The sequence below is a fragment of the Enhydra lutris genome, unplaced genomic scaffold (assembly GCF_002288905.1).
Source record: "Enhydra lutris kenyoni isolate GAN:26980312 unplaced genomic scaffold, ASM228890v2 scaffoldscaffold33, whole genome shotgun sequence".
Lineage (NCBI taxonomy): Eukaryota > Metazoa > Chordata > Mammalia > Carnivora > Mustelidae > Enhydra > Enhydra lutris.
In genome coordinates this window covers 22083596-22105709 of record NW_019154117.1, presented here as the reverse complement: position 1 = coordinate 22105709, position 22114 = coordinate 22083596, and the positions used below count along the sequence as shown (strand labels likewise).

Genomic DNA, 22114 nt, shown 5'->3' with positions numbered 1-22114 from the left:
CCTGTCAAGCATTTTCTTTAGTTGTCACTGTGGCTTTGTTTCCTTGGGCATAGTAAGATCTGCTTCCTCCAGAAAAATCCCTTTCTCCCCTGCCCCCAGGCCCCCAAGGCTAGGCTGTAACTTCACGGCTGACTTTCCTGTGTGTTGGAGTCCCTGGTCTTTTGCTGCTTTTCTCATGCCTTTTTTTTTTTTTTATGATGTTTCAGCTCATCCACCATACACCATGTGCTTTAGAGTGAAATTCTACCCACACGAACCCTTGAAGATTAAAGAAGAGCTCACAAGGTATTTTCCATTTGTTTGTATGTTTAACCCACACCTTTAACCAGCCAGAGTCCTCCCAGGCTAGACGCGCCTCCCGTCTAGAGCAGCACGTCTCCACGAAACCGACACCCAGTTTGGCGTTTTGGCTTGGAATATTTCTCTTGCACTTAATTGTCTTGGGATTTTTCAAACAGTTGTCATTGGGAGTGTAATTAACTGCACACAAAAAAAGCGGTGGTTATAAGGAGGAGGTATTCTCTGAAAACATCTGACAGTGGAGTGCTAAAAATAGACAGAAGACGACTGTCTTTACGATCCGGGTGAATTCATAGCTAGTGCAGCCCCTAGGGACAATCTTTTGGATCTGAGCTGTTCTGGAAGGGAAACAATCACTGAATAGGATGAGCTGTTTGTCACCCTGCATTCCTCTTGCAGAATGGCCATCCGTGGGGCTGTTTTCTCTCCACTTGTAAACTCTTCTCAGGCTGACTGGGAATTTTCCAATTCTCCGCTCTCCTCCCTTCTGACCTTCCTGGGCTGGGGCCATATTCAGTCCTTGTCCTGGGGTTTTGCTTTTGAGAACAGTCCCAGCCAGTGCAGCTGAGAAGGGTCCCAGGAAGTCGATAGTGCTTAGTTCTTGACGAGACTCTGATTAGGTGACAAAAGTCACTGTGCACGATCAGCTCTCGAAATAATCATTGTAGGTCCGAATGCATCAGAGATGCAAGGGGATGCATTTTGGCTTATTGGCTATTTTGCTTTCTCCTTATTCATGAGTCCCCAGTAAAGCTTGACCCCTGTGGCACCGAGGTGACCTTGTGAGGGAGCAGATGGTGCCCTTCTCTATTGTTAGTTTGTACACAGCCATTAGTGAGCTTTGTGCTTGGGGATGGGGGCAGGTGGACACGAGGCACACAAAAATAATGGACATTATAAGTGGTGGTGGGCATTTTGCAACTTGACCTGCGTTTTAAAGATATTAAGGTAGAATTCACAGAACCTAATTTCACCACTTCCAAGTGTACAATTCAGTGTCGTTAAGAACATTCACATTGTTGGGTGACTATCACCAGGATCTCATTCCGAAACATTTTCTCGTCACTGAAGAGGACCCCCGCACTCATCCATCGGCAGTTGCTACTCACTCTCCTCTCCCCCAGCCCCTGGAAGCCGCTCATCCGCTCATTTATTTTGCTGATTCTAGAGATTTCGTGTCAGTGGGATCATGTGATATGTGGCAGGGGCTGCATGAAATACCAAAAAAAAAAAAAAAGTTTGTCTTGCCCTCTGGGTGCCGATAATGTAATTAGAAAGATTAAATCAAATACTAGTGCTGGGCATTATTTAGTCAGATGTCAAAATGGCTCACTTTTGTCATATGTTCTCTTTATAATGTTGTCTGGAGGATAAAAATTGGATATGTGTCAGGATACAAGTTAAGGATGGCTCTTTTGTTGTTGAGAAAAGTCCCATTTGGAAGTAGAGGAATATGAAGTGTTAGTTAATAACTCCGGTCCAATTCTTCTCAATTGAATTTGCTAGCATTTCCCTGCATTTGACTGACTAGCTGAGGTATGAAGAGTGGAAGGTTGTGAACATTTTTGTGTCTCCACAGGAAAGTAAGAGAATCTTCTGTCCTTGCACAGATAGAAATGGACTTTTCATAGTCAATACGATCCTTAGAATTCAAAGCCAATCTAGAAAGTGTGGCCTGCCTCCGGTACTTACGGTTTAAACCCTAACTTGAAATCAGCAAGGGAGAGACAAACCATGAGAGACTCTTGACTCTGGGAAATAAACTGAGAATTGGGGAAAAGGAAGTGGGTGGGGGCACGGGGTCACCAAGTGATGTGTATTAAGGAAGGCACCTGATGTGATGAGCACTGAGTGTTATACACAACTAATAAATCATTGAACACTACATCAAAAACTAATGATGTACTACATGCTGGCTAATTGAATTTAAATTTTTAAAAAAGTTGCATTCTAAAAAAAGAGTTTCATTTTTCTTTTGATAACTTGTTATTTTGTTGTAAAATTAAAGTTTAAGGAGAATTTGCTACATGAGAATTTAAGATCACATTCATGACCATGCTTAGGGGTAAAGAAACTTTGGGGATTAAAGGCAGGTAGGAAACAGTAAAGCAACAAATACTCATTAAAGAGGGGTATTTGAGATCACTTTTTGTCCTTCATTTATCTCTCCATTTACACAGTCTTTTTATAATCCTTTAGATCTTTAGGGCTTTTGTTAAATGCTGCATACAATTGAATGTAATAAAAATATTTTGGTTTTACTTCTTTTTTTTTTTTTTTTTTTTTTTTTGTAGTGAGAACTGTTTTTAAGTTCGTGTTGGATGGAGAAGCAGTATTTTTTTTTTTTTAATTTTATTTATTTGCTGGAGAAAGAGACAGTGAGGAAGAGAATACAAGCAGGGGGAGTGGGAGAGGGAGAAGTAGGCTTCCTGCCGAGCAGGAAGCCCGATGCAGGGCTTGAGCCCAGGACCCTGGGATCATGACCTGAGCTGAAGGCAGACACTTAATGACTGAGTCAACCAGGCACCCAGAGAAGCAGTATTGTTAATAGTGGCCCAAGAATGTATGTCCCAGATCCTCTTGTGCTTTTGTTGCTTAATCTTTTCATACAGGAATGATGCTAAAAGGAGATGCATTATTATTATTTTTGGTGGCTATTATATTAAAAAGTATCTGAGCCTGATGCTATTTCTGAGGCTCAGTGGATTTTGTCAAATGCACAGTAATCCATGATTATCTCTAGAGATCGCTGATCCCAAGGACCCAAGCTCCAGTGTTATGAAAGCAGATTTTCTTGCCTCTGGAAGCTTCTGTCAAACTTAATTTCAGAATTCTGAGATGAGAATCCAAACCTCTGATTCATCAGTACATAGCTATTTGAAACTATTTTTCACTACTCAACTCATCAAAAATGGAAAGGAATGCTTCATGTTCATTGGGTAACATTGAACAAGTAAACAAGAAACTTTGTGGCATTCGGCCTGGAAGTGTGTAGCCTTTAAAAAGGGGAAGATTTGATCCGATTTGTGTGACCTTGGTTATCTGAATGGTTGTGGCCTGAAAGGCTGTGGGCCTCAAAGACAGGTCTCCAGACCAGCAGGAACAGCACCTGGGAACCTGGCCCCTGTTCTAGACCTGGGACAGGGCTCAGCAATCCAAACTTTCATGAGGCTTCCAGGTAATTTTAGATCATGCCAAAATTTGAGAACTACTCCCAGAAAGTTTATTGTCAAAAGTATCAGCTTCTTTTGGTAGATCCTGCTGTGTACACCTCAGTGGGTTTCGTGTGTTCACAAAGTTGTGCCATCATTGCCACAATCTAATCCGAGAACATTTTTATCAGCCAGTACTCATCCAGTCATTCCTTGTTTCCCCTCCTTCTCACTCCCGCAACAGCCATTAACCTACTCTGTGTCTCTCTAGATTTCTCCATTTTGAACATCTCATGTGAATAGAACCATATAGTATGTGGCCTTTTATGTCTGGCTTCTTTCCACTTAGTGCACTGTTTTCAAGGCTCGTTCCTGCTGTGTGTGGATCCGTACTTCATCCTTCTTCGTGGCTGAATAATATTCCAGTGTGTGCCTGTTCCACTTTCTTTTATCCGTTTATCAGTTGATGGGCATTTGGATTTTTCTACTTTTTTTAGTATTATGAATAATGCTGTTATGAAAATTTGTGCATTTTTTTTTCCAATTTAATTGTATTTGGAGGCAGGGTCCACAGCTTGTTTTTTTTTTTTTTTTTTTTTGGGAAAAGCTCCCTGGGTGGTTCTAGTTTGCAGTCAGCACTGAGAACCACTGGTTTGGAATGTTGGTACTCAACGTGTGGACCACGGGTCAGCAGCACAGCCTCAGCATTAGAAATACTTATTAGAAATATGGACTCTGATGCCCTACCCTGATCTACTGAATCACACTCCACATTCTCGCAGGATCTCTGCGTCATTCATGGGCTCACACAGGTGTGCGAGGCTCTCATGTACAGAACTCTTAGGGTCCTTACCTACCAAGTATCATGCTGTTTCTCTCGCAAATTGTGTACCAGACTCTGGGCGAGAGATTTCTGAGGGACTGCCTTTGTGCCCTGCAAACAGTTCCATACAAAGTCAGGCAAGGGGGTGTCTGTCAGTTGAGCCTCTGCAGTGTCCCCAGAGCCCAGTATACAACATAAAGCAGGTATGAGATAGAGAGTCATCAGATGGAAACGGCAGTGAGCCCCTAATACTTCGCTGTGTCCAGTGTGCTTTAGATGACCCAGCACCCAGAGTGGGGACCCCCTTCAACTGGCCCGTTTACATCATAATCAGGTTTGCCTGGCTCCGTGGGCATCTGAGTGTGCCATCCCTGGAGAGGGGGACAGCGCACGAACCAGAGGACAACTCTAGTTGTGAATAAATGGACTTTCTGGGCTCATCAACAAGTCCTTTTGAGATTGATGAATGTGAGTCTGTCTGCTGCTGAGACTCCTCTCCAGATACCGAATGAGTCCCTTCTCATACTTTTCATTTCACAGAGAGTGGGCACCTGTACCTGTTGGGGGGGGCAGTGGTGGTCACCATGTGGGAGTTCCTTCCAGGAACCGTGGCCGCTGGGCCCTGTGGCTTTCCTCGTGTCTTTAAGGAGGGCCCACTGCCCAGCTATAGAAGCTGCCATGGTCACGGTCACGGTCATAGTCACATCAGATTTCCTGAATCCCAAGGGTCCCTTGTTTTCATCTCCTTGCCCTCCGAGGGGCCGGGTGTGGCTCGGCTGCTCTCGGGAGCTAAGTAGAGTGGGCGTATAGAGCATGAACAATCCTCCCACTTCTTCCAGGCCTCAGCCAAGACTTCCGCTGACTCTCACTCATTTTGTGTTGCAGGTATCTTTTGTACCTGCAGATTAAAAGAGATATTTTCCATGGTCGACTGCTCTGCTCCTTTTCAGATGCTGCCTACCTGGGTGCCTGTATCGTTCAAGGTAAGTGTGGCTGCAGCCGCCCACCCCTCTGAGGGGCAGTGGGGTGTTCTGTGCTCAGAGCTCTGACTGCCAGGCATGGAGTCTGTTGGGTATAGTGAGGGGGAAAAGTCTGTCCAGGGAGGTAGGTGTCAAACAGTTTGAAATGAAATGTCCAAGTGTTTACATATATAAATTATATTCTTTAAAAACACTTAAAATAATTAAAAATACTCACACATAAATTATAAAATTATACATGTAAATAAATATAGACATATATATGCAACAGTATATATTACATATAATATATTCCTGTGTGTAGAGATGTGTCCACATGCAGCGTATCGAACTCTTCAGTTTTTCTAGCCGTGGAGCGTGACGAGGAGAGGGCTGGACTCACAGTCTGTCATACCCAGGTCAAGTCTCACTTCCCATCCACTGGCCATCTCAGCACAGACAAACTGTCTCAGCTCTTTAAGCGTATATTAAATGGGATGGCATGCCTCCTTCACTGCTCTGTGAAGATTCCACAAGACTTATTTTCAGGGTTGAACCAGCCCCAGGGGGTGGGGCATTGGGAAACAGTGAACACATATGACCCAGGTGTTGGTTTCTGGATGTTTCTACCTGTAAGAAAAAAAAAAAAAACAAAACCACCTGAAAGGTGGTCTCCTGGGCCCAAGGTGGTGCAGGGCCATGGGGGTGGGTCCAGGACCCGAATGACTCAGGTGTTCTGTTCCCCTGGGCCAGCTGGGAGGCAGCTGGCTTCAAGTCCTATTTGGAGGGACCCAGGTGATCCAGCCTTCTGTGGTGTGACTGCTAATGATGTGTTTATGAGAGAAGCGGGGGAGAAGGGAGGGGAGATGAAGAGAGGAAGGGAGATGGAGAGGAGAGGTAGGGAGATGGAGAGAGGCAGAAGGAAGGGAGAGGGAGAAGGACAGTTATCAAGTGAGCATGTTCTCTTTATGAAGGGTCTAGAATAACGTAGGAGCTTACAATGGGTCATAAGCAGATCATGACCATTGTCTGCCTTCACAATTCCAAGCTTCGTTCAGAGCTGAAGAGAGACACCCATGGTTCTCCTGGGGTTTCACTGTCACCCATCACTGACCCCGTGGGGTGCCCCATGCCATGAAATAGTTCCTTGGGCCCTGTTTCTGGGTGTGTGTGCTTTCTGAGAATTCTGAAGAGAGTGTCTGTGTTGCTCTCCCCCTCCCCTGGGATTGATCCAGTGCTGCACAGCGGATGTTGGCAGAGGTGTCGAAACCCTTGGAGATATTCAAGTTTAAAGTCAGAACTACAGGGATACAGTGATGAGAAATGGTCCTTCCATCTGCCCCGAGGTGGCGTATGTGCCTCCCAAAACCACCTCTCTTAACAGCAGAGCTAAGGAAAGGATGTTAAAACCCAGTCTGCCTTTCCCTGCAAGGCTGCGAATTCCTGGTTAGGATGCACTGTCCTCCGTAGGGGAAAAGCAGATCAATACTAATCCAAGCACCAGACCAGCACATGAACATTTCAGAGCACATTTAGGCATTAGCGAATCACGGTCAAGTCTCCAAGGACAAGCTCAGTAGGGCTCTGTAACGGGAAACTCGCCATCCTGTTTTATGTTTTCAATAAAGCCACCAGGTCTCCCCCTGGACAATTAGGGCCCATGACGCTATTATCCCTAAGAACACACAAAGCTGGAAACAGACTGGCAGACCTCGAAAGGACCCTTCGGCTCTAAGATACAGCAGTGTCCGCGGGCCGTTCATAGCAGATCCAATAAACGCTGGATTCATGATGTTCTCTGGTGTTTGGGATGATCTTTCAGCAACTCTAAAGATCATTACAAATGCAGATAAAGATCTGCTTTGTTGGACCTGTTTATGCTTACTGGGAGAGAGAGAGGGAATGTGGAGGAAAAGACTAGAAAGCAGGAGGCCTCGTGGTTTTTCAGTGGCTTCTGACTCACTAGCGCCCTCTGCAGGAGTGTGTGTGAAACTTCAGAATATTCTCTATAGGGAAAACACAGACCGTTGCTACTTGTAGGTACTGAATACAGCGAGCGTATTTATTTAGTACGTGCAATGTGTTTTTTTCATAATACAAATTGCAGCACACATACCCCAAACCCGAGGGATCTATTTAGTTCTTTTCTTGGTGAAAATAGCATCTTTCCCGTTCCTTCTATAGAACCACAAAATAGTGGGATTGCCATTTTTACCTCCTCTGCCTGGTGTGTACCAGATATTCAGAACTGAATTTGAACTCGGTTCAGATATCCCTTCCTCTGAGAAGTCTTCCTGGGCTTACTAAAGTAGCCTCTCTCCTGTACCCCATTCTGTCTCCTACCCCTGTTTTGTCATCTTTTAAGCGCGTCTGAAATTATGTCTTTGAGTTGTTTGGGGACTTCTTAGGCATTCTCTCGATGTAGAATCTGAATTCTACAGAACTAGAATCATGGGGGGGGTGGGTTCACCATAGTATGCCTGTGTCTGGCACGTGGGAAGTTCTCCAGTAATGACGTCAAGTGAGCCTGGGCATTTCCCGACATCGCACCACTGTGTGCTGGGAAAGAGTGGCTGGTTCCCTCCCTTCTCCATTTATTTGTTCATGTTCTCTGAACATGTATGGAGCAGCTGCATAGGTGCTCAGGCATTGCATAGGAAGTCCCTGGTTGGGAGGGAGGACAGGGGAGAGACCTAAGTAAACAGGCAGTGTGAGGTTGTGTGAGTGGCTCAACAGAGCGACCCCCAGGTCCCTGCTGTGACCTCAGGAGGGTTCCTGACCCAGCGAGGGTGGTCAGGGAAGGCTCCTGGGGGAGCTGACCCTGGAGCATCCCATCTCTTGTGTTCTTCTGGAACGAGTCATCTCCGAACCAGGGTAAACACATTGCCAAGCTTGCCCTTTGTACCTACCATCACCCCATAGCATCATCCTTCTGCTTCAACTCTTCCAATTTTTCTGACAGTTAAACTCCCTTAGAAACACTCTAGGGCCTGTTTCAGATTACACGCTGTCTGCTGCGCATTTGTCACAACTCTACCCTCGCTTACCCAACTCCTCCTGATAGTCTGAATAGTTACAAGTCCTAAATCATTTATGACCTGTCTTTTGCTTCAGGTGAAGTCAGTTAAAGACCAACTTTAAGGGACCAAAAAGCAGGGCACATGGCACCAGTGAGTGCAGGGTTCCATGGCATTTCTTCTCTTAGTTTTCTGGCATTTTCCAAGCTATTCATTTGCAGTATTTAGCAGTACAAGTTCATTTTATTTCACAAGTTTTCATGGAAAGAGACCCCCCTCCTCCTGCCCCACCACCAGCACCAAACAAAGCCTTCCCTTACCAACCACCATGCAGGCTGACATTTGCATCGAAAGTGACCCAGTTTTGTATTGGTGGTCCATTCTCTATGGAAGATGGAGGCATCCGGTTATACCGTCTCCTAAATTTTCAGGTCCAGCCCACTTACAGGGTGATATGTATGTGTGGGTATGGGCATTGGTATGTTATGTGTGTATTTTTTGAAACTCGAGTTAATCATCAGTTGATGGCTTATTCTCTTCACTGGTCCCTTTGGGTCCATCAGTTGATTGATTGATTGGTTGATTTTCCTTTTCATTATTCTCCATTTCCTTCGCTAAAGGCAATGACGGGGTTCACACAGATCTTCAACTTTGCATACATCCTTATCAATGATTACATTGTTTTGTGTATATACACTTCTAAGTTTTATAAATTAAATGGGGCTATAAAACTCATTTTAATCTCGTGCTCAAAACACTGTTTTGGGTATCTATTGAGGTTCTTGGGTTTCCATCGATTGCTTTTAATTGCTACAGAGTATCTGGTAGGGTACATGGCTCACATTTACTGCTCCTACCAACAGTGAACACACAAGTTGCCTTCATATCCTTTCTTGTACTTAGTTTTCCCAGATATATGCCCAAAAGTGGGATTGCTCATTTATAATATTTGACTAAATATGCCCAGTTTGCTCTTTGGAAGAGCTGTGTACATCAAGGATCCTCTAGAGGTGAACACATATTGGGGCACCTGGGTGGCTCAGGGGGTTAAGCCTCTGCCTTCGGCTCAGGTCATGATCTCAGGGTCCTGGGATAGCCCCACATTGGACTCTCTGCTCAGCAGGGAGCCTGCTTCCTCCTCTCTCTCTTTGCCTGCCTCCCTGCCTACTTGTGATCTCTCTCTCTGTCAAATCAGTCAATCAATTTTTAAAAAAAGAAGTGTACAAGTATTTCCATGTCTTCATATCTCTACCGAAACAGAATCATCCCACTTCTTCTTCTTCTTCTTTTTTTTTTTTGGATTATACTTAGCAAGAAATAGCCTTTATTATTTTTTTAATCGTTTTTTTAATTATTTATTTTCAGCATAACAGTATTCATTGTTTTTGAACCACACCCAGTGCTCCATGCAATCTGTGCCCTCTCTAATACCCACCACCTGGTTCCCCCCACCCCCCCCCCCCCCCCCCCCCTCCAACCCCTCCGATTGTTTTTTAGAGTCCATAGTCTCTCATTGTTCACCTCCCCTTCCAATCATCCCACTTCTTAAACATTTTGCCAATCTTGGTGTAAAGTGATGTCTTGTTTTGGTTTTCATAGTTCTGACTATTGATGAGTTTGAGCATCTCTCTGTATTGGCTGTTTGTATCCTCTGACCATCTTCCTGTTGGTCTTCCTCCCTATCTTCTTATGGATTGGTAGGGATTTCTTCTTTATTCTAGATATCAGCTCTTGTCACTTTGCAAATATATTCTTTCAATTTGTGGTCTGTTATTTTGGCGACTGTGATACCTTTAATGAATAGAAGTATTTTAATTTGATTACTTTCCCTCATATGGTTGATGGTATTTGGGGTCTTATTTTTTCTTTTAAGATTTTATTTATTTATTTGACAGAGAGAGACATAGCGAGAGAGGGACACAAGCAGGGGAAGCAAGAGAGGGAGAAGCAGGCTCCCTGCTGAGCAGGGAGCCCGATGTGGGGCTCGATCCCAGGACCCTGGGATCAAGACCTGAGCTGAAGGCAGATGCTTAACCCCTATTTTGGGTCTTTTAAAATTTTTAAAAGTCCATCCTCATGTGGGATATATACTTTAGGTAGTTTTAAGAACTCTGTAATTTGACTTCTATTACAAAGCTTTAAAGAGCTTTGCTTTCCTCCCAGTTTTGTCTTTTTGTAGTCATTAGATGATTCAAAAATGAAAGGACAGTGGATACAAATTACAGAGTTGGATGTGATTTTGCAGATGTGTTCAGGCATATTGATTTTTATCTACTGCAGAGTCATGTTGGTGATCAAGTTCTTCTAATACAATTTTCCCACCCTCTTTTAGTCTTCTTTCCTGGGCCATTTCTGCCTGAGACACTTGCCCCTTCTGGCCCATTTTCCTTAGCAGGCTTGTGCAATTAATAATTTTCCCCATGGCCAGAACATCACCTTTGCTGTTCCCAGCTGTGGTTGATGCACATTCTAGGTCCTTCCTCTCCTAGACCCTCTGGGAGCTTAGAGATATGCCAGCATTTCTTTTTGCCCTTAATGACCCTTTGCAGGGACTCTGTATTACAACCCAGCAACAACCTTCATCTGGTGCACTTGCCCAGGCTTAGATTTACACTCTTTAATCTGAAGAGCATTTCACTTATTTTTAAGTGCAGTCTTTTTGGCTGCCTTCATATTGTGATTTTTTTTTTTTTAATTGGTTGCACCATACTTGTATGAATCTCAGAGCAGGCAGCTCTAGCCATAGAACTCCTAGACTCAGAAAATTAGCTATGGAAGGAAACTTGAGGGATAGCCAGTGATTTCCCACTAGCATCCTGGGGAATGTTTGGAAATACTGGGGGCCATCTGTGTTGGTCACAATGACTAGGTGTGCCACTAACACTTAGTACCTGAGGGTTAGGGTGATAAGTGCCCTGACATGTCTTGGAAGGTCTGAAATGATAAAGAATTGTTTAGCCCTCCCAAAGGCCAGTAGTTCCCCATTGCAAAACAACTCTTTAAATTCCTTTATTATATAGATGAAGAAAACAAGCCTCGAAGAGGCTGGCAAGTGCCCAAGATCCTATGGCTAAATTGAGTTAGAATATGGGCTTCTAGTCACTCAGGCCTTGGTCTTTCCATGGATATAAACACATTTTGTTGGGTGAGCTCCTGGCAGCTCTCATTTGGGTGGGAGGAACCATTCCACAAGTACCCTTGCCTTGTTGTTCTTAATCTTTCTCTTACTCTTCACTGGTTACAGCTGAGCTCGGCGATTTTGATCCCGATGAGCATCCTGAGAATTACGTCAGTGAGTTTGAGATTTTCCCCAAGCAGTCACAGAAGCTGGAAAGAAAAATAGTGGACATCCACAAAAATGAACTCAGGTAATAGGGGTAGACATTTGGAAGAATGATGGTAGCGAGAAAGTATTCTTACCGCAGGGAATGTGGAAATCATGTGAAGTGAGAGTATTGGTAATGTGTGAGTTACCAGTGTAATGTACGAGTGGACCGTTTCAGGGGGCCGAGCAATCTTGCTAGGCATTGACCACAGGGTCCCCTGGATGGCTGTCTGGGAACCACCCACAGTTATTACAGCCATATATTTTCCTATGGGTTTTAATCACCCTGAGTTTCTGTAAGTGAAATCTAGGGTAAGTAAGTAATCATTTCTGTTTTGAATATTGCGTTGCCTCTTCCTTTCCTGTGGCCACTGCTGAAAACTTGCTGGTGCTCCAGGATGATTGTGACTGATTACAGAGTCATAACAGTAGAACTAGCAGAATGCATACAATAGTCACTGTGTACCAGGTGCAGTTCTAAGTCCTTGTGCGTGGTGACTCATTTAATCTTCACGGTGACTGGGAGATAAGAGCCATGGCTGTTTCCATCTTACAGATGAGGGAACTGAGGCACAGAGAGATTAAGCATCTTACCCAGACTGGCAAGTGGCAGAGTCCAGATTTGAATCCCGACAGCCTGGCTTCAGGATCTGTGCTCTTAATCCTCATGATGCTTCTGCTCTGCGTAGGCTGTTACGTGTGGAAGGGAGCATGGGTAGGAACCATTGACAGCTTGGAGTCAAGTAACTCAGGTGCTCTAGTCTGTAACTAGAATTTAGATCTGTGCAAATCATGGAAAAATTCATGGTAATAATAAGCATGGGTTGGTATGTTTGGTAAACTTGGTGATAATAAGTATGGGTTATGTTATGACAAGTATGGACGAAGACCTGTATGAATGAGCTGCCTCCATCTTCTGATAATTGTGTGTGTGTGTGTAAAAATATATTGTATATATAAATATACATATGTAAGTGTCCCCATATTATGAATTCTGGAACAAGGAACTGTCCGCTTGACAGGCAGTGCTGGAATTCCCTACCTGATGCAGGCACTCCCCCTTCTGGTGAGTCTGAGCAGAGGATACATGTGGCCATTAAAAGTGGCCGCATATTTCAGCTTTGAAAAGATGTCCTTTGTTCCTAACAGATGAAGATGATTAGACATCAAAATATTGTACTGATTTCAGAAAGCAATGTGTCATCTCTATGGGTAATTTGAGAGTATTGTCTCCTAATGGAAAGCTTTGTCGAAAATACAGGACACTGACTACTCTTTTTACATCTTAGGGATGAGAATGGTAGAGAGGGGTACAAATAAAGTTCCAGTATTCTAGCTGAGGAGTTTGTGGACAAGCAGTGTCTGGGCAGCCGCAGAATGAGAATCTCTGCAGAGAGGCATTGCATCCCCTGTGTGGATAGGTGGGACTGGAATCCAGAGGCGCGCTGTGACCAGAATTTGCAGAATCTCAAATGCTCAGGGCATACGATATTAGTAAACGTCTAGTGAGCATTACTGGATTCCAAAACACTGTGCTAAGAGTCTTACGTTTGTCCACTCAGTCCTCCTAAACCCTACAGGGGAGGTGCTCTTGTTGCTCCTCATCCAAGGTGAAGAAGGCACAGTGGGGAGTGGATTAAGGACTTGCCCTGTTAGCGGCAAAGTCAGGACTTGAACCTTGCTTTTACTTGACACCAGCACCCATGCTCTTCCCCACTCCGCTGAGCAGCTGTCAGGCACTCAGGTGGTCAGTCGTGTTGGTGTTGCACAGCGATCACCATGGTGGTGGCACCAGAGGGTGGAGACCTTGAGCAAGAGGACCAGTTATTTAATTCTGCTCTCTAGACCAGAGATGCTATGGACCTGGAAAAGAAAGAAGAGAGTTTTGAGCAGCCTTACATCAAGAGGGTGACCCACTGAATTTCATGAGTAAATGAGTGAATCAAAGAAGATTCCAGATTGCTTTTTATAATCACAAAGCTGTAGATTGAACCTCATGCCAGCACCTGCCTTTGTTGATAACCCTGAAAGTAGTCGTCATACACCAGGGGGAGAGGGGTGGTCATCAATCAGCCATCATGGAAGTAAATGTTGGAAGTAAATGCTATGGCTGCATCAAAGCTTCTGTTCCGGACAAATGTGCATTTGTCACATCCAGAAAGCTCCTGTGAAGAAGACAGAGTTGTATGTTGAAGGACAGAAGAGCCAGAAATTATATGACATTGTACAGAGAGGTGCAGAGGGTATTTTTCCTATGAATTTTTGCTCATTCTCAAGTAGTTGTGCATTTCCTTTTGTATCAATGCAGCAGAGAGAGATGATAGGTTTAGATGGGAAGATAAGAAGAGCAGAACAAGCTGACAGTGCAGAGGGAGAGAGACTTTCTAGAATTGATTGGAAACCTGCCATAGAGACTGGGTTACTCTGGGGGTTTGTACAGGTTGTGAAAGTGTTGACTTCTCTGGTGTGGGAAATTGGACCTTTGGTTGGATTGCTTTGCGAAAACAACAGTGTCAGGAAGGAGTTATAGATGGAAGAGAGCCATACGGGGCTGTACCAAGGTGTTACCATCTTATTTTCCAAGGTCATCAGAGCATCCATGACCCTCCTACACAACAAAGGGATATTGTGTGATCATTGAACTATTGTCACAGAAACTTCCTGAGAAGATTCAGCTGGCCTTTGTTGGGGTTTGAGAGGCCCCAAAACTTAACTTCCTGCTTCCTGCCTGGTTTCTGAACCAGTGGAGAAAGAAAACAAGACATGGCATGTGAGACACAAACTAGAGCAGGAATGGTGTTGGTGATTTACAGTGAGATAAATATACTTCCATTTTCTGCCTTTTTACTTGATTGGAATTGCTCTCCTCTGTGCTTTCTGAGGAAGGGATAAAAGCTGTGATTCTTGGGAGAAAAGTAACTGTGGAGGAAGAAGAACCTTTCTCTCTGGGAGGCTACATGCTGCTTGAAGGTGGAAGCAAGATGGCGTGATAGATAGCCATGAATATGAGAGTTCTTCATGGGGGAAGAAAGAGAGACTCCTTGGATTTTTGAGATGCTGGAAAATAGAAGACCAAAAGTGTAGAATTTCCATCAACTTAGATTCTTTTAGGTGTTAAAAGAGATTTGTGAATGAAGATTGGAATTTATGGTTGGGCCAACTTTGTTTCCTTAAGTGCACCATCTGAACAGGAGGGTAGGGTAGGGAGAAGTGACAGTTTTGCGAATGTAATAAAATACATATCGGTCATCACTATATTAGTCATGATAAACTAGATTTTGCTGAGGAAATGACCCTAAAATCTCAGTGTTTAGAACAAGTAAGACTTATTTGTTCTGTTACATGTCGACCATATGTCAGCTGGGAGTCTCTGCTCACCATTGTCACTCAGGACATTCACAGGTTTGAATTTGCTAGTTGTTCAGCCAGGGGGAAAAGAGAGTTCTGGAAGGTCTTGCTTCAGCTTGGAAGTGATACCTGTCACTTCCACTGAACCATGGTGGCCATAACTAGTCCATAACTGGTCACGTGGTTCTACCTAATGGCAAGAAAGGTACAAACTGGAGAAAGCTGACAGACAGATCTTAAGGGCCTTTGTAATCTCATCAACAAATAGGCTTTTTAAGTTAAACTTTTTTTTTTGTTAAAAAACTTTATTTTTTAGATTCACAGCAATACTGAGTGGAAGGTACGGAGATTTACCCTAGTCTCCCTACATAGCCTCTCCTGTTAACAACATCCCCACCAGAGTGATGCACTTGTTGCAATTGATGATCCGACCCTGACAGCTCATTATCACACACAAACCACAGTTTGCCTTAGGGTTCACTCTGGATGACCATTCTGTGGACTATAGTATAATGACATGTATCTGCTGTTATAGTGTCATGCAGAATGGTTTCACTGCCCTAAAAATCCTCTGTGCTCTGCCTATTCCTCTCTCCCACCCCCACAACCACTGGCAAACCCCAATCTTTTAACTATCTCTACAGTTTCGCCTCTGCCAGAATATCATGTCGTTAGAATCCCACAGTATACAGCCTTTTCAGATTCTCTTCTTTCACTTAGCAATGTGTATTTAAATTCCCTCTGTGTGTTTTCATCCCTCACTCATTCCTTGCTGAATAATATTCCTTTGCTGGTATGTTCCACGGTTTATCCGCTCGCCTACTGAAGGACATCTGGGAGGCTTCCAAGCTTTGGCAATTGTAAATAAGGCTGTTATAAACATTCATGTGCAGGCCTTTTGTGTAGAAATAAATTTTCAACTCCTTTGGTCAATGCCAAGGAGCACGGTTGCTGGATTGTAGGGTGAGAGTATGTTTAGTTTTGAAAGAAATTTCTAGATCAGGGTAGATAAACACACACACACACACACACACACACACACACACACACACTCTATCTAGGCTTTCTGGGCCACATGGTCTCTATTGCAACCACTTAGTTATGTTTTTGTAGAGCAAAAGAAGACAAAGACAATACCTAAATTAGTGGGCTACGATTCAGTGCAACTTGATTGACAAAACAGATGGTGGGCCAGGTTTGACCCGTGGGTTCTAGTTTGTGGACTCTTTTTTTTTTTTTTTTTAAAGATTTTATTTATTTATTTGACAGACAGACAGAGATCACAAGCAGGCAGAGAGGCAGGAAGAGAGAGAGGGGGAAGCAGGCTCCCCACCGAGCAGAGAGCCCGATGCGGGGCTCGATCCCAGGACCCTGAGATCATGACCCGAGCCGAAGGCAGAGGCTTAACCCACTGAGCCACCCAGGTGCCCCTAGTTTGTGGACTCTTAAGCACATGGCAGAGAAAGTCTGGAATTCATTTCAGCTTCACTGCCTGCCTCTGTAGATAATTTTAAGACAAAAGAGCCATATTTGTTTTTAAGACAATGTAGAAGAAAGAATCTTATAATTCACAGATTTCATTTGAGTTTGGTACAGAGAGATGAGGCCCCAGCATGGGGACAGCTTGGAAACAGGTTTTTCCTCCTTCCAGAGCCCTCTGGTGGCTGGAAGAGGCTGTTGCCACAATCCCTAGGGGTGTGACCGTCTCTTATTTTGACTGTCCTGGTTACTGTTTTCCACAGAGCTTTAACCATGACCATGTGAGTTAGAAAGGAATATCCATTCCATTAGTCCTGAGGGTCCCCAAAGGGGGTTGAAGATCAAGAATATGAGTGATTTCACTTTCAGGAATGCTGAGAAGCTTCTCTGGAGGTTTTCCTAGAGTTTCTACTCAGCTGGTTTTCTCAATTCCAGTTCACCAAGTTTCTCTTTAGAGGCAAAGACATTTGGACTAGCTTCAGCCACCGGTCATCAGCTTTCAAATATTCAGAAATCTCATTCGGGGGTGAACTGGTCTTGAAGAAGCATATTCTTTGCCCTTAACTAGCAGAAAAATAATCCAATTAGCTGCAGTCATAATGATCTGATGCAGTGAGGCTTGTGCTGGAAGCAATAATGATACTGAGTGGGTTTTAAACAGAGTCATTATCTCTTTTTATTTCTCCAAATTTGCATTCTCTGGAGATCATGTGCATCCTGGCAAGGATATATAGTTTCAAAAATGTCTAGCTTTCTAGAGATAAGTGACCTGCTATGATCAATACCCTCCAACCCGCACTTCTGACGGACAAATCACAAGAGCCCCCTTAGGAAAAGTTTTTGTGCAGTTTTGGGAAGATCGTTTATTGTGTGAAAGGAAAATGGGAAAGATCAGATGACTTTACAACTTCTCATCTTTCTGGAGATGTGCTTCCGATCATCTCTACTCCCTGCTTTGTGTGACCTTTCCCTTCTCAAGTCCCTCATTTTATTTTATTTTTTAAAAGATTTTATTTATTTATTTGTCATAGAGAGAGACAGAGCATAAGCAGGGGGGAGAGGCAGGCAAAGGGAGAAGCAGGCTCCCCGCTGAGCAAGGAGCCAGATGCGGGACTCAATCCCAAGACCTTGAGGTTATGACCGGAGCCAAAGTCAGATGCTTAACCTACTGAGCCACCCAGGCATTCCATCAAGTTTCTCATTTTAAAACCCCAGAATCAATCTCTCTCTTTCTCTCTCTCTCTCTCTCTCTCTTTCTCTCTCTCTCTCTCTCTCTTTCTGGTGGGCTGTCAAAACAATTTCCATTCTCTGTTGTTACTTGGCATAGGATTTGGAAGAGAGAATTACTTGGCATCACATGCTCCTCCTATAAAACCTGAATCCTTGTATTATGTGACCTGGAATCAAGGACATTCTGGGGAGGGTTGGGCCAGGGACAACTTGCGTATGCACCCAAGCCATCAGAGCTTTTATAAAGGTAAAATCTGGCTATAGCGACTTGAGAGGAGGATGAGCAGTGTCACCAAAGTGCCACATGGCTTTGAAGAAAGTGGGAGGGTTAGTACTGATAGCTTGAATCAGCCATAACTTAATATATCTTTTGATCACATCTGACATGTGAATTACACATAGTCAAAACCTTTTTGAACATTAGGTGAACTTATAACAGTGTATCCAGCCATCCAGCCCTCTGTCCAGGCACCCATTCATGACTCATCTGTACATCCCTGCACCTGTCCGTTTGTCCTTCCATCCATGCATCCATTCATGATTCATCCATACAACCATTTGTTCATCTGTTCATGTAACAAGAATTTATTAAAAGGCAACTCTGTGTCAGGAACTGTGGAAGTAATGAGTGACCTAGCCCACTGATCCTGAACTCTACCACCAAGCTGGGATCCCCTTCCTCATGGATACTCCCCCATGACCTCATGTTTTGAAAGATTTTATCTAAAAGACAGTACTCACAAAGTAACAATTAATTTGCTTCCTAATTTTCATTAGTCATACACAGCTACAGCTGCCACCCAGAGCCTTTGAATACCCATAGGTCACCAGCCAAAAGCCAAAAACTTGACACCCAATTATTACACTTAGGGGACTCTTGGAGTCCAAAGCAGGGATTATAAAATGACAGTCGTTGAATTACATGGTGACCCAGATATATGTTCTTTGGGACAAATAAGTTCTTAAAAAATGGAATCAATTGCCAGAAAGTCCCAGCTTCTCTTGCACTGATATTTGGTAACCCTAGGCCTTCCCCTATGTGGTAGCACTCAGCTAGAGCTAAGCCACAGTGCTCTGTAAGAGACTCACTTGCTCTCCAAATTGCCACCATTCCTGCTTGGCCACCTTCTGCCTCCATTGGTATTGAGTTCGGGACTACCTTCTTGGACCAGTAAGAATCAGATGCCTGAGAAATTAATTTACCCAAGGCCCTTACAATTAGGAAGCAACAGCCCTTGACCTGAAATCTGTGTTTTCTTGTGTAATGCCCTGATACCTTCCTAAGTGACTGCTCTCCTGCAAGACTTGTCCTTGTCTGCCCCAGGGCATTACCACTCTCTCCCTCATAGCATGGCAGTTACCGAGATTATGTAGCGTTCTGGCAAATGCTCTCATAGGGATGGTACCTAATGGTCCCTAAGGCACTTGTTAGAGATCCTGTTCCTCTCTAAACAATTAGAAATGACAGACCGGAGACTCTCCTAGTTAGGATGCAGACAAGCCTGAGACATTCAACTCCCCCAACACCAAGATAATGCAACAAGCTACACAGACTACAGAATCTTAGTTTTGAAACCAATCTGAGAACAAAGAAATCTTAAAGACTGAAATCCAGAATGTCCTTCCTAAGACAGTGGACACCTGCACTTGGTTTCACTTCTGATGGTGTGGGAGGAGGAGGTGGAGTATGCCATAGGTGGGATCAAGACGAACTAGTCAAGTCTTCAGCAAGCTTTCGATGGCCATGAGCTGGCTGACTTAACTGTTGGGATCCAAGGACTCCAGCTGCAGAGTGAGTTGCACATTCCCACCACCCTTTGGTCCTAGGCCTTCAAGAGAAGAGGGAAAAAGTCAGACAGGGCTAGAGAGCTGAGTGAGATTCCTCCAAGACACTCCAGACTTTCAGCCAGGGTAGGGTAGCTCTTGCCAACATCAGGGAAAGGACCACAGGGTGGTCCTTCCAAAGTACTGAGATCCAGAGACAGGACTGGAGAGCAAAGAAGATTCCTTGAAACCGAAAAACTTGAGATCAAGGTGGAAAAGCGTAGAGAACTCTCCAGAGTCTAATGGATGCTAAGATCCCAGCCCCTGCTCAGGGGTCAGTTCCGAGAGCATTCTCGAGCCTTTGAAGCCAGTGCTGAGTAGAATCTAACTAAATTTAGCTGCAACTGAGCTACATCTAAGAAGATGCAAACAAGTTACAGCAAAACCCAACCCACTCAGGTTGGGAGTTATGCTTTGCTGAGTTTAACTCAGCAACGCGAAGACCCAAATGGATTAGGTGAAGCCAAATCCACCCTTTCCTGCCAACCCTGTTCCAAGCAATCCAGGTCCTTGCTGGCAAGATGCACACCTCATTTAATCAATGTACACGAAGGATGTGCACGATTAATGCTAACTAAAGATTTGCACTCATTCTTCGGATGCTGTACATTTTTGCAGTCCATGTAATGGTATGCTAAGGGAAGATCAGTAAAAGAGGGTTCCTTTTGGCAAAAAGGATACCAGATAGGCAGAAGGCAGACGTGATTACTCGACCTCACCGAATTTATTAGAAAAGTATATTTTTAGAGAATGGTTAGCTCTTAAAGAATTCAAGTAATCCCTGGTCTTTACATCAAAATGTCTCATTAGAGACACTATATTAATCTTTGTAGAACAGCTCCCGGTGCAAGATTTAGAGGATAGAAAATCATTATTTTCTGTTACCAAACGGAGTTTTTGCCAGAAACAAATGTCCAATGGGAGCCTGAGGGGCAAACAAACAATAAAAAAATGTTTAATTGGCCTTAGTGTCTTCGTGAAAACCTGATCATTAAATGGTTTCTTTCTCGGTGAGTCGGGGAGACTCAGTTTCTAGTGCCATTGGTGTCTCTACATTTCCTCCGTTGGTTTTGAACCCTTTTCCTACAATGAACATTTGTAGTTGGCCTTTCTTTCTGTGTGACCTCTTAGATGAAGTCTTTTCAGTGCTTAGCTGTTGGAGATCTGCAGTCAAACCCAAGGCAAAGGATAACAATTTGAGGACTTTTGTTTGAAAGAGGGATCTTTGCTTTGCTATGAATGTCTTGACATGCTTCCTGACATTTCCCCCAACATCGTAATTCTGATCTCAGTCACATGCAGGGTTAGTAGGGGAACAAATGCTGTTCTGAGGGTGAGTAGAGACCACTCTCTGTGCCAGGCAGTAGTCTAATGGCTTTTCATCTGTCAGCTGCTTACTCTATACACCGAATCTCCAAGGTAGGTACTATTTGTATCTTCATTTTATAGAATCAAGGAGCTGTAGCTTTAGCAGTTCTCTATTCCTGTGTGCAGTTCCTAACTCAGGTTTCAGCAAACTTTTCCTACACTAGGCTACTTAATAAATACTTTAGGCTGTGCAGAACATAGGATTTCTGTTGTAGCTACTCAGTCTTGCCATTGGAGCATGATGGCTTCTGTAGACAGTACACAAATAGATGGGTGTGGCCATGTTCCAATAAGAACTTATTGGTCCTGGGGCGCCTGGGTGGCTCAGTGGGTTAAAGCCTCTGCCTTTGGTTCTAGGTCATGATCCCAGGGTCCTGGGATCAAGCCCCACATCGGGCTCTCTGCTCAGCGGGGAGCCTGCTTCCTCCTCTCTCTCTGCCTGCCTCTCTGCCTACTTATGATCTCTGTCAAATAAATAAATAAAATCTTAAAAAGTAAAGAATTATTGGTCCTGAAATTTGAATGCCCTATAATTTTCATGGGTCATAACATTACTATTCTTTGTTTGATTGTTTTAAACCATTTTTTTTTTTAAGATTTTATTTGACACAGAGAGAGAGAACACAAGTAGGCAGAGAGGCAGGCAGAGAGAGAGGTGGAGGCAGGCTCTCTGCTGAGCAGAGAGCCCAAGGCGGGGCTAGATCCCAAGACCCCGAGACCATGACCTGAGCCGAAGGCAGAGGCTTAACACAATGAGCCACCCAGGTGCCCTGGTTTTAAACCATTTAAACATGGAAAACCAATCTCAGCTCAAGGGTTGTGTGAAAACTGTTGGTGGACAGGATTCAGCCTGTGGGTTTTAGTCTGGGGATCAATCGAGACCTCACTGCTCTCCCATAAGGTGTGAGTATCAGGTACCTGGGGTGGATTGCCTCATCACTGATAAGATACAATGTTTAGAAGCTGAAAGAGGCTCTTTCTAAGACCTGATAAGCCATGTCATTTTGATATGCTCTGCCATGTAAGAGGGCAGGCACATGGCCCTTAACAGTATCTTGGGGGTAGTGATGGTGGAGTGGGCATAGAGTAGTGCTTTGGAACCAAGCAGACTTGGATTTGAACCTCACTACTGCACTTACTAGCCGAGTAACTTTGAGCAAGTTACTTTTCCTTTGAGTATTGGAATCCTCATCTACAAAAGGAGGATAAGGATTTTTCCTTTATGAATATCAAGTGACAGAATACATACATTGTTTGACAACGAAAATGATTATTTGTTGCTCAGAACA

The 22114-nt window shown here is 44.0% G+C and overlaps 1 protein-coding gene across 1 annotated transcript in view; it reads left to right on the top strand.

Moving 5' to 3' along the window:
- Positions 1-22114, top strand: part of LOC111153568 (FERM domain containing 3) — a 348258-nt gene that overhangs the window by 210278 nt on the left and 115866 nt on the right. The window contains exons 4-6 of the mRNA XM_022512676.1: positions 207-285; positions 5161-5258; positions 11496-11619. Coding sequence (XP_022368384.1) covers positions 207-285; positions 5161-5258; positions 11496-11619 — 301 coding nt within the window. The remainder of the gene's footprint in view (positions 1-206; positions 286-5160; positions 5259-11495; positions 11620-22114) is intronic.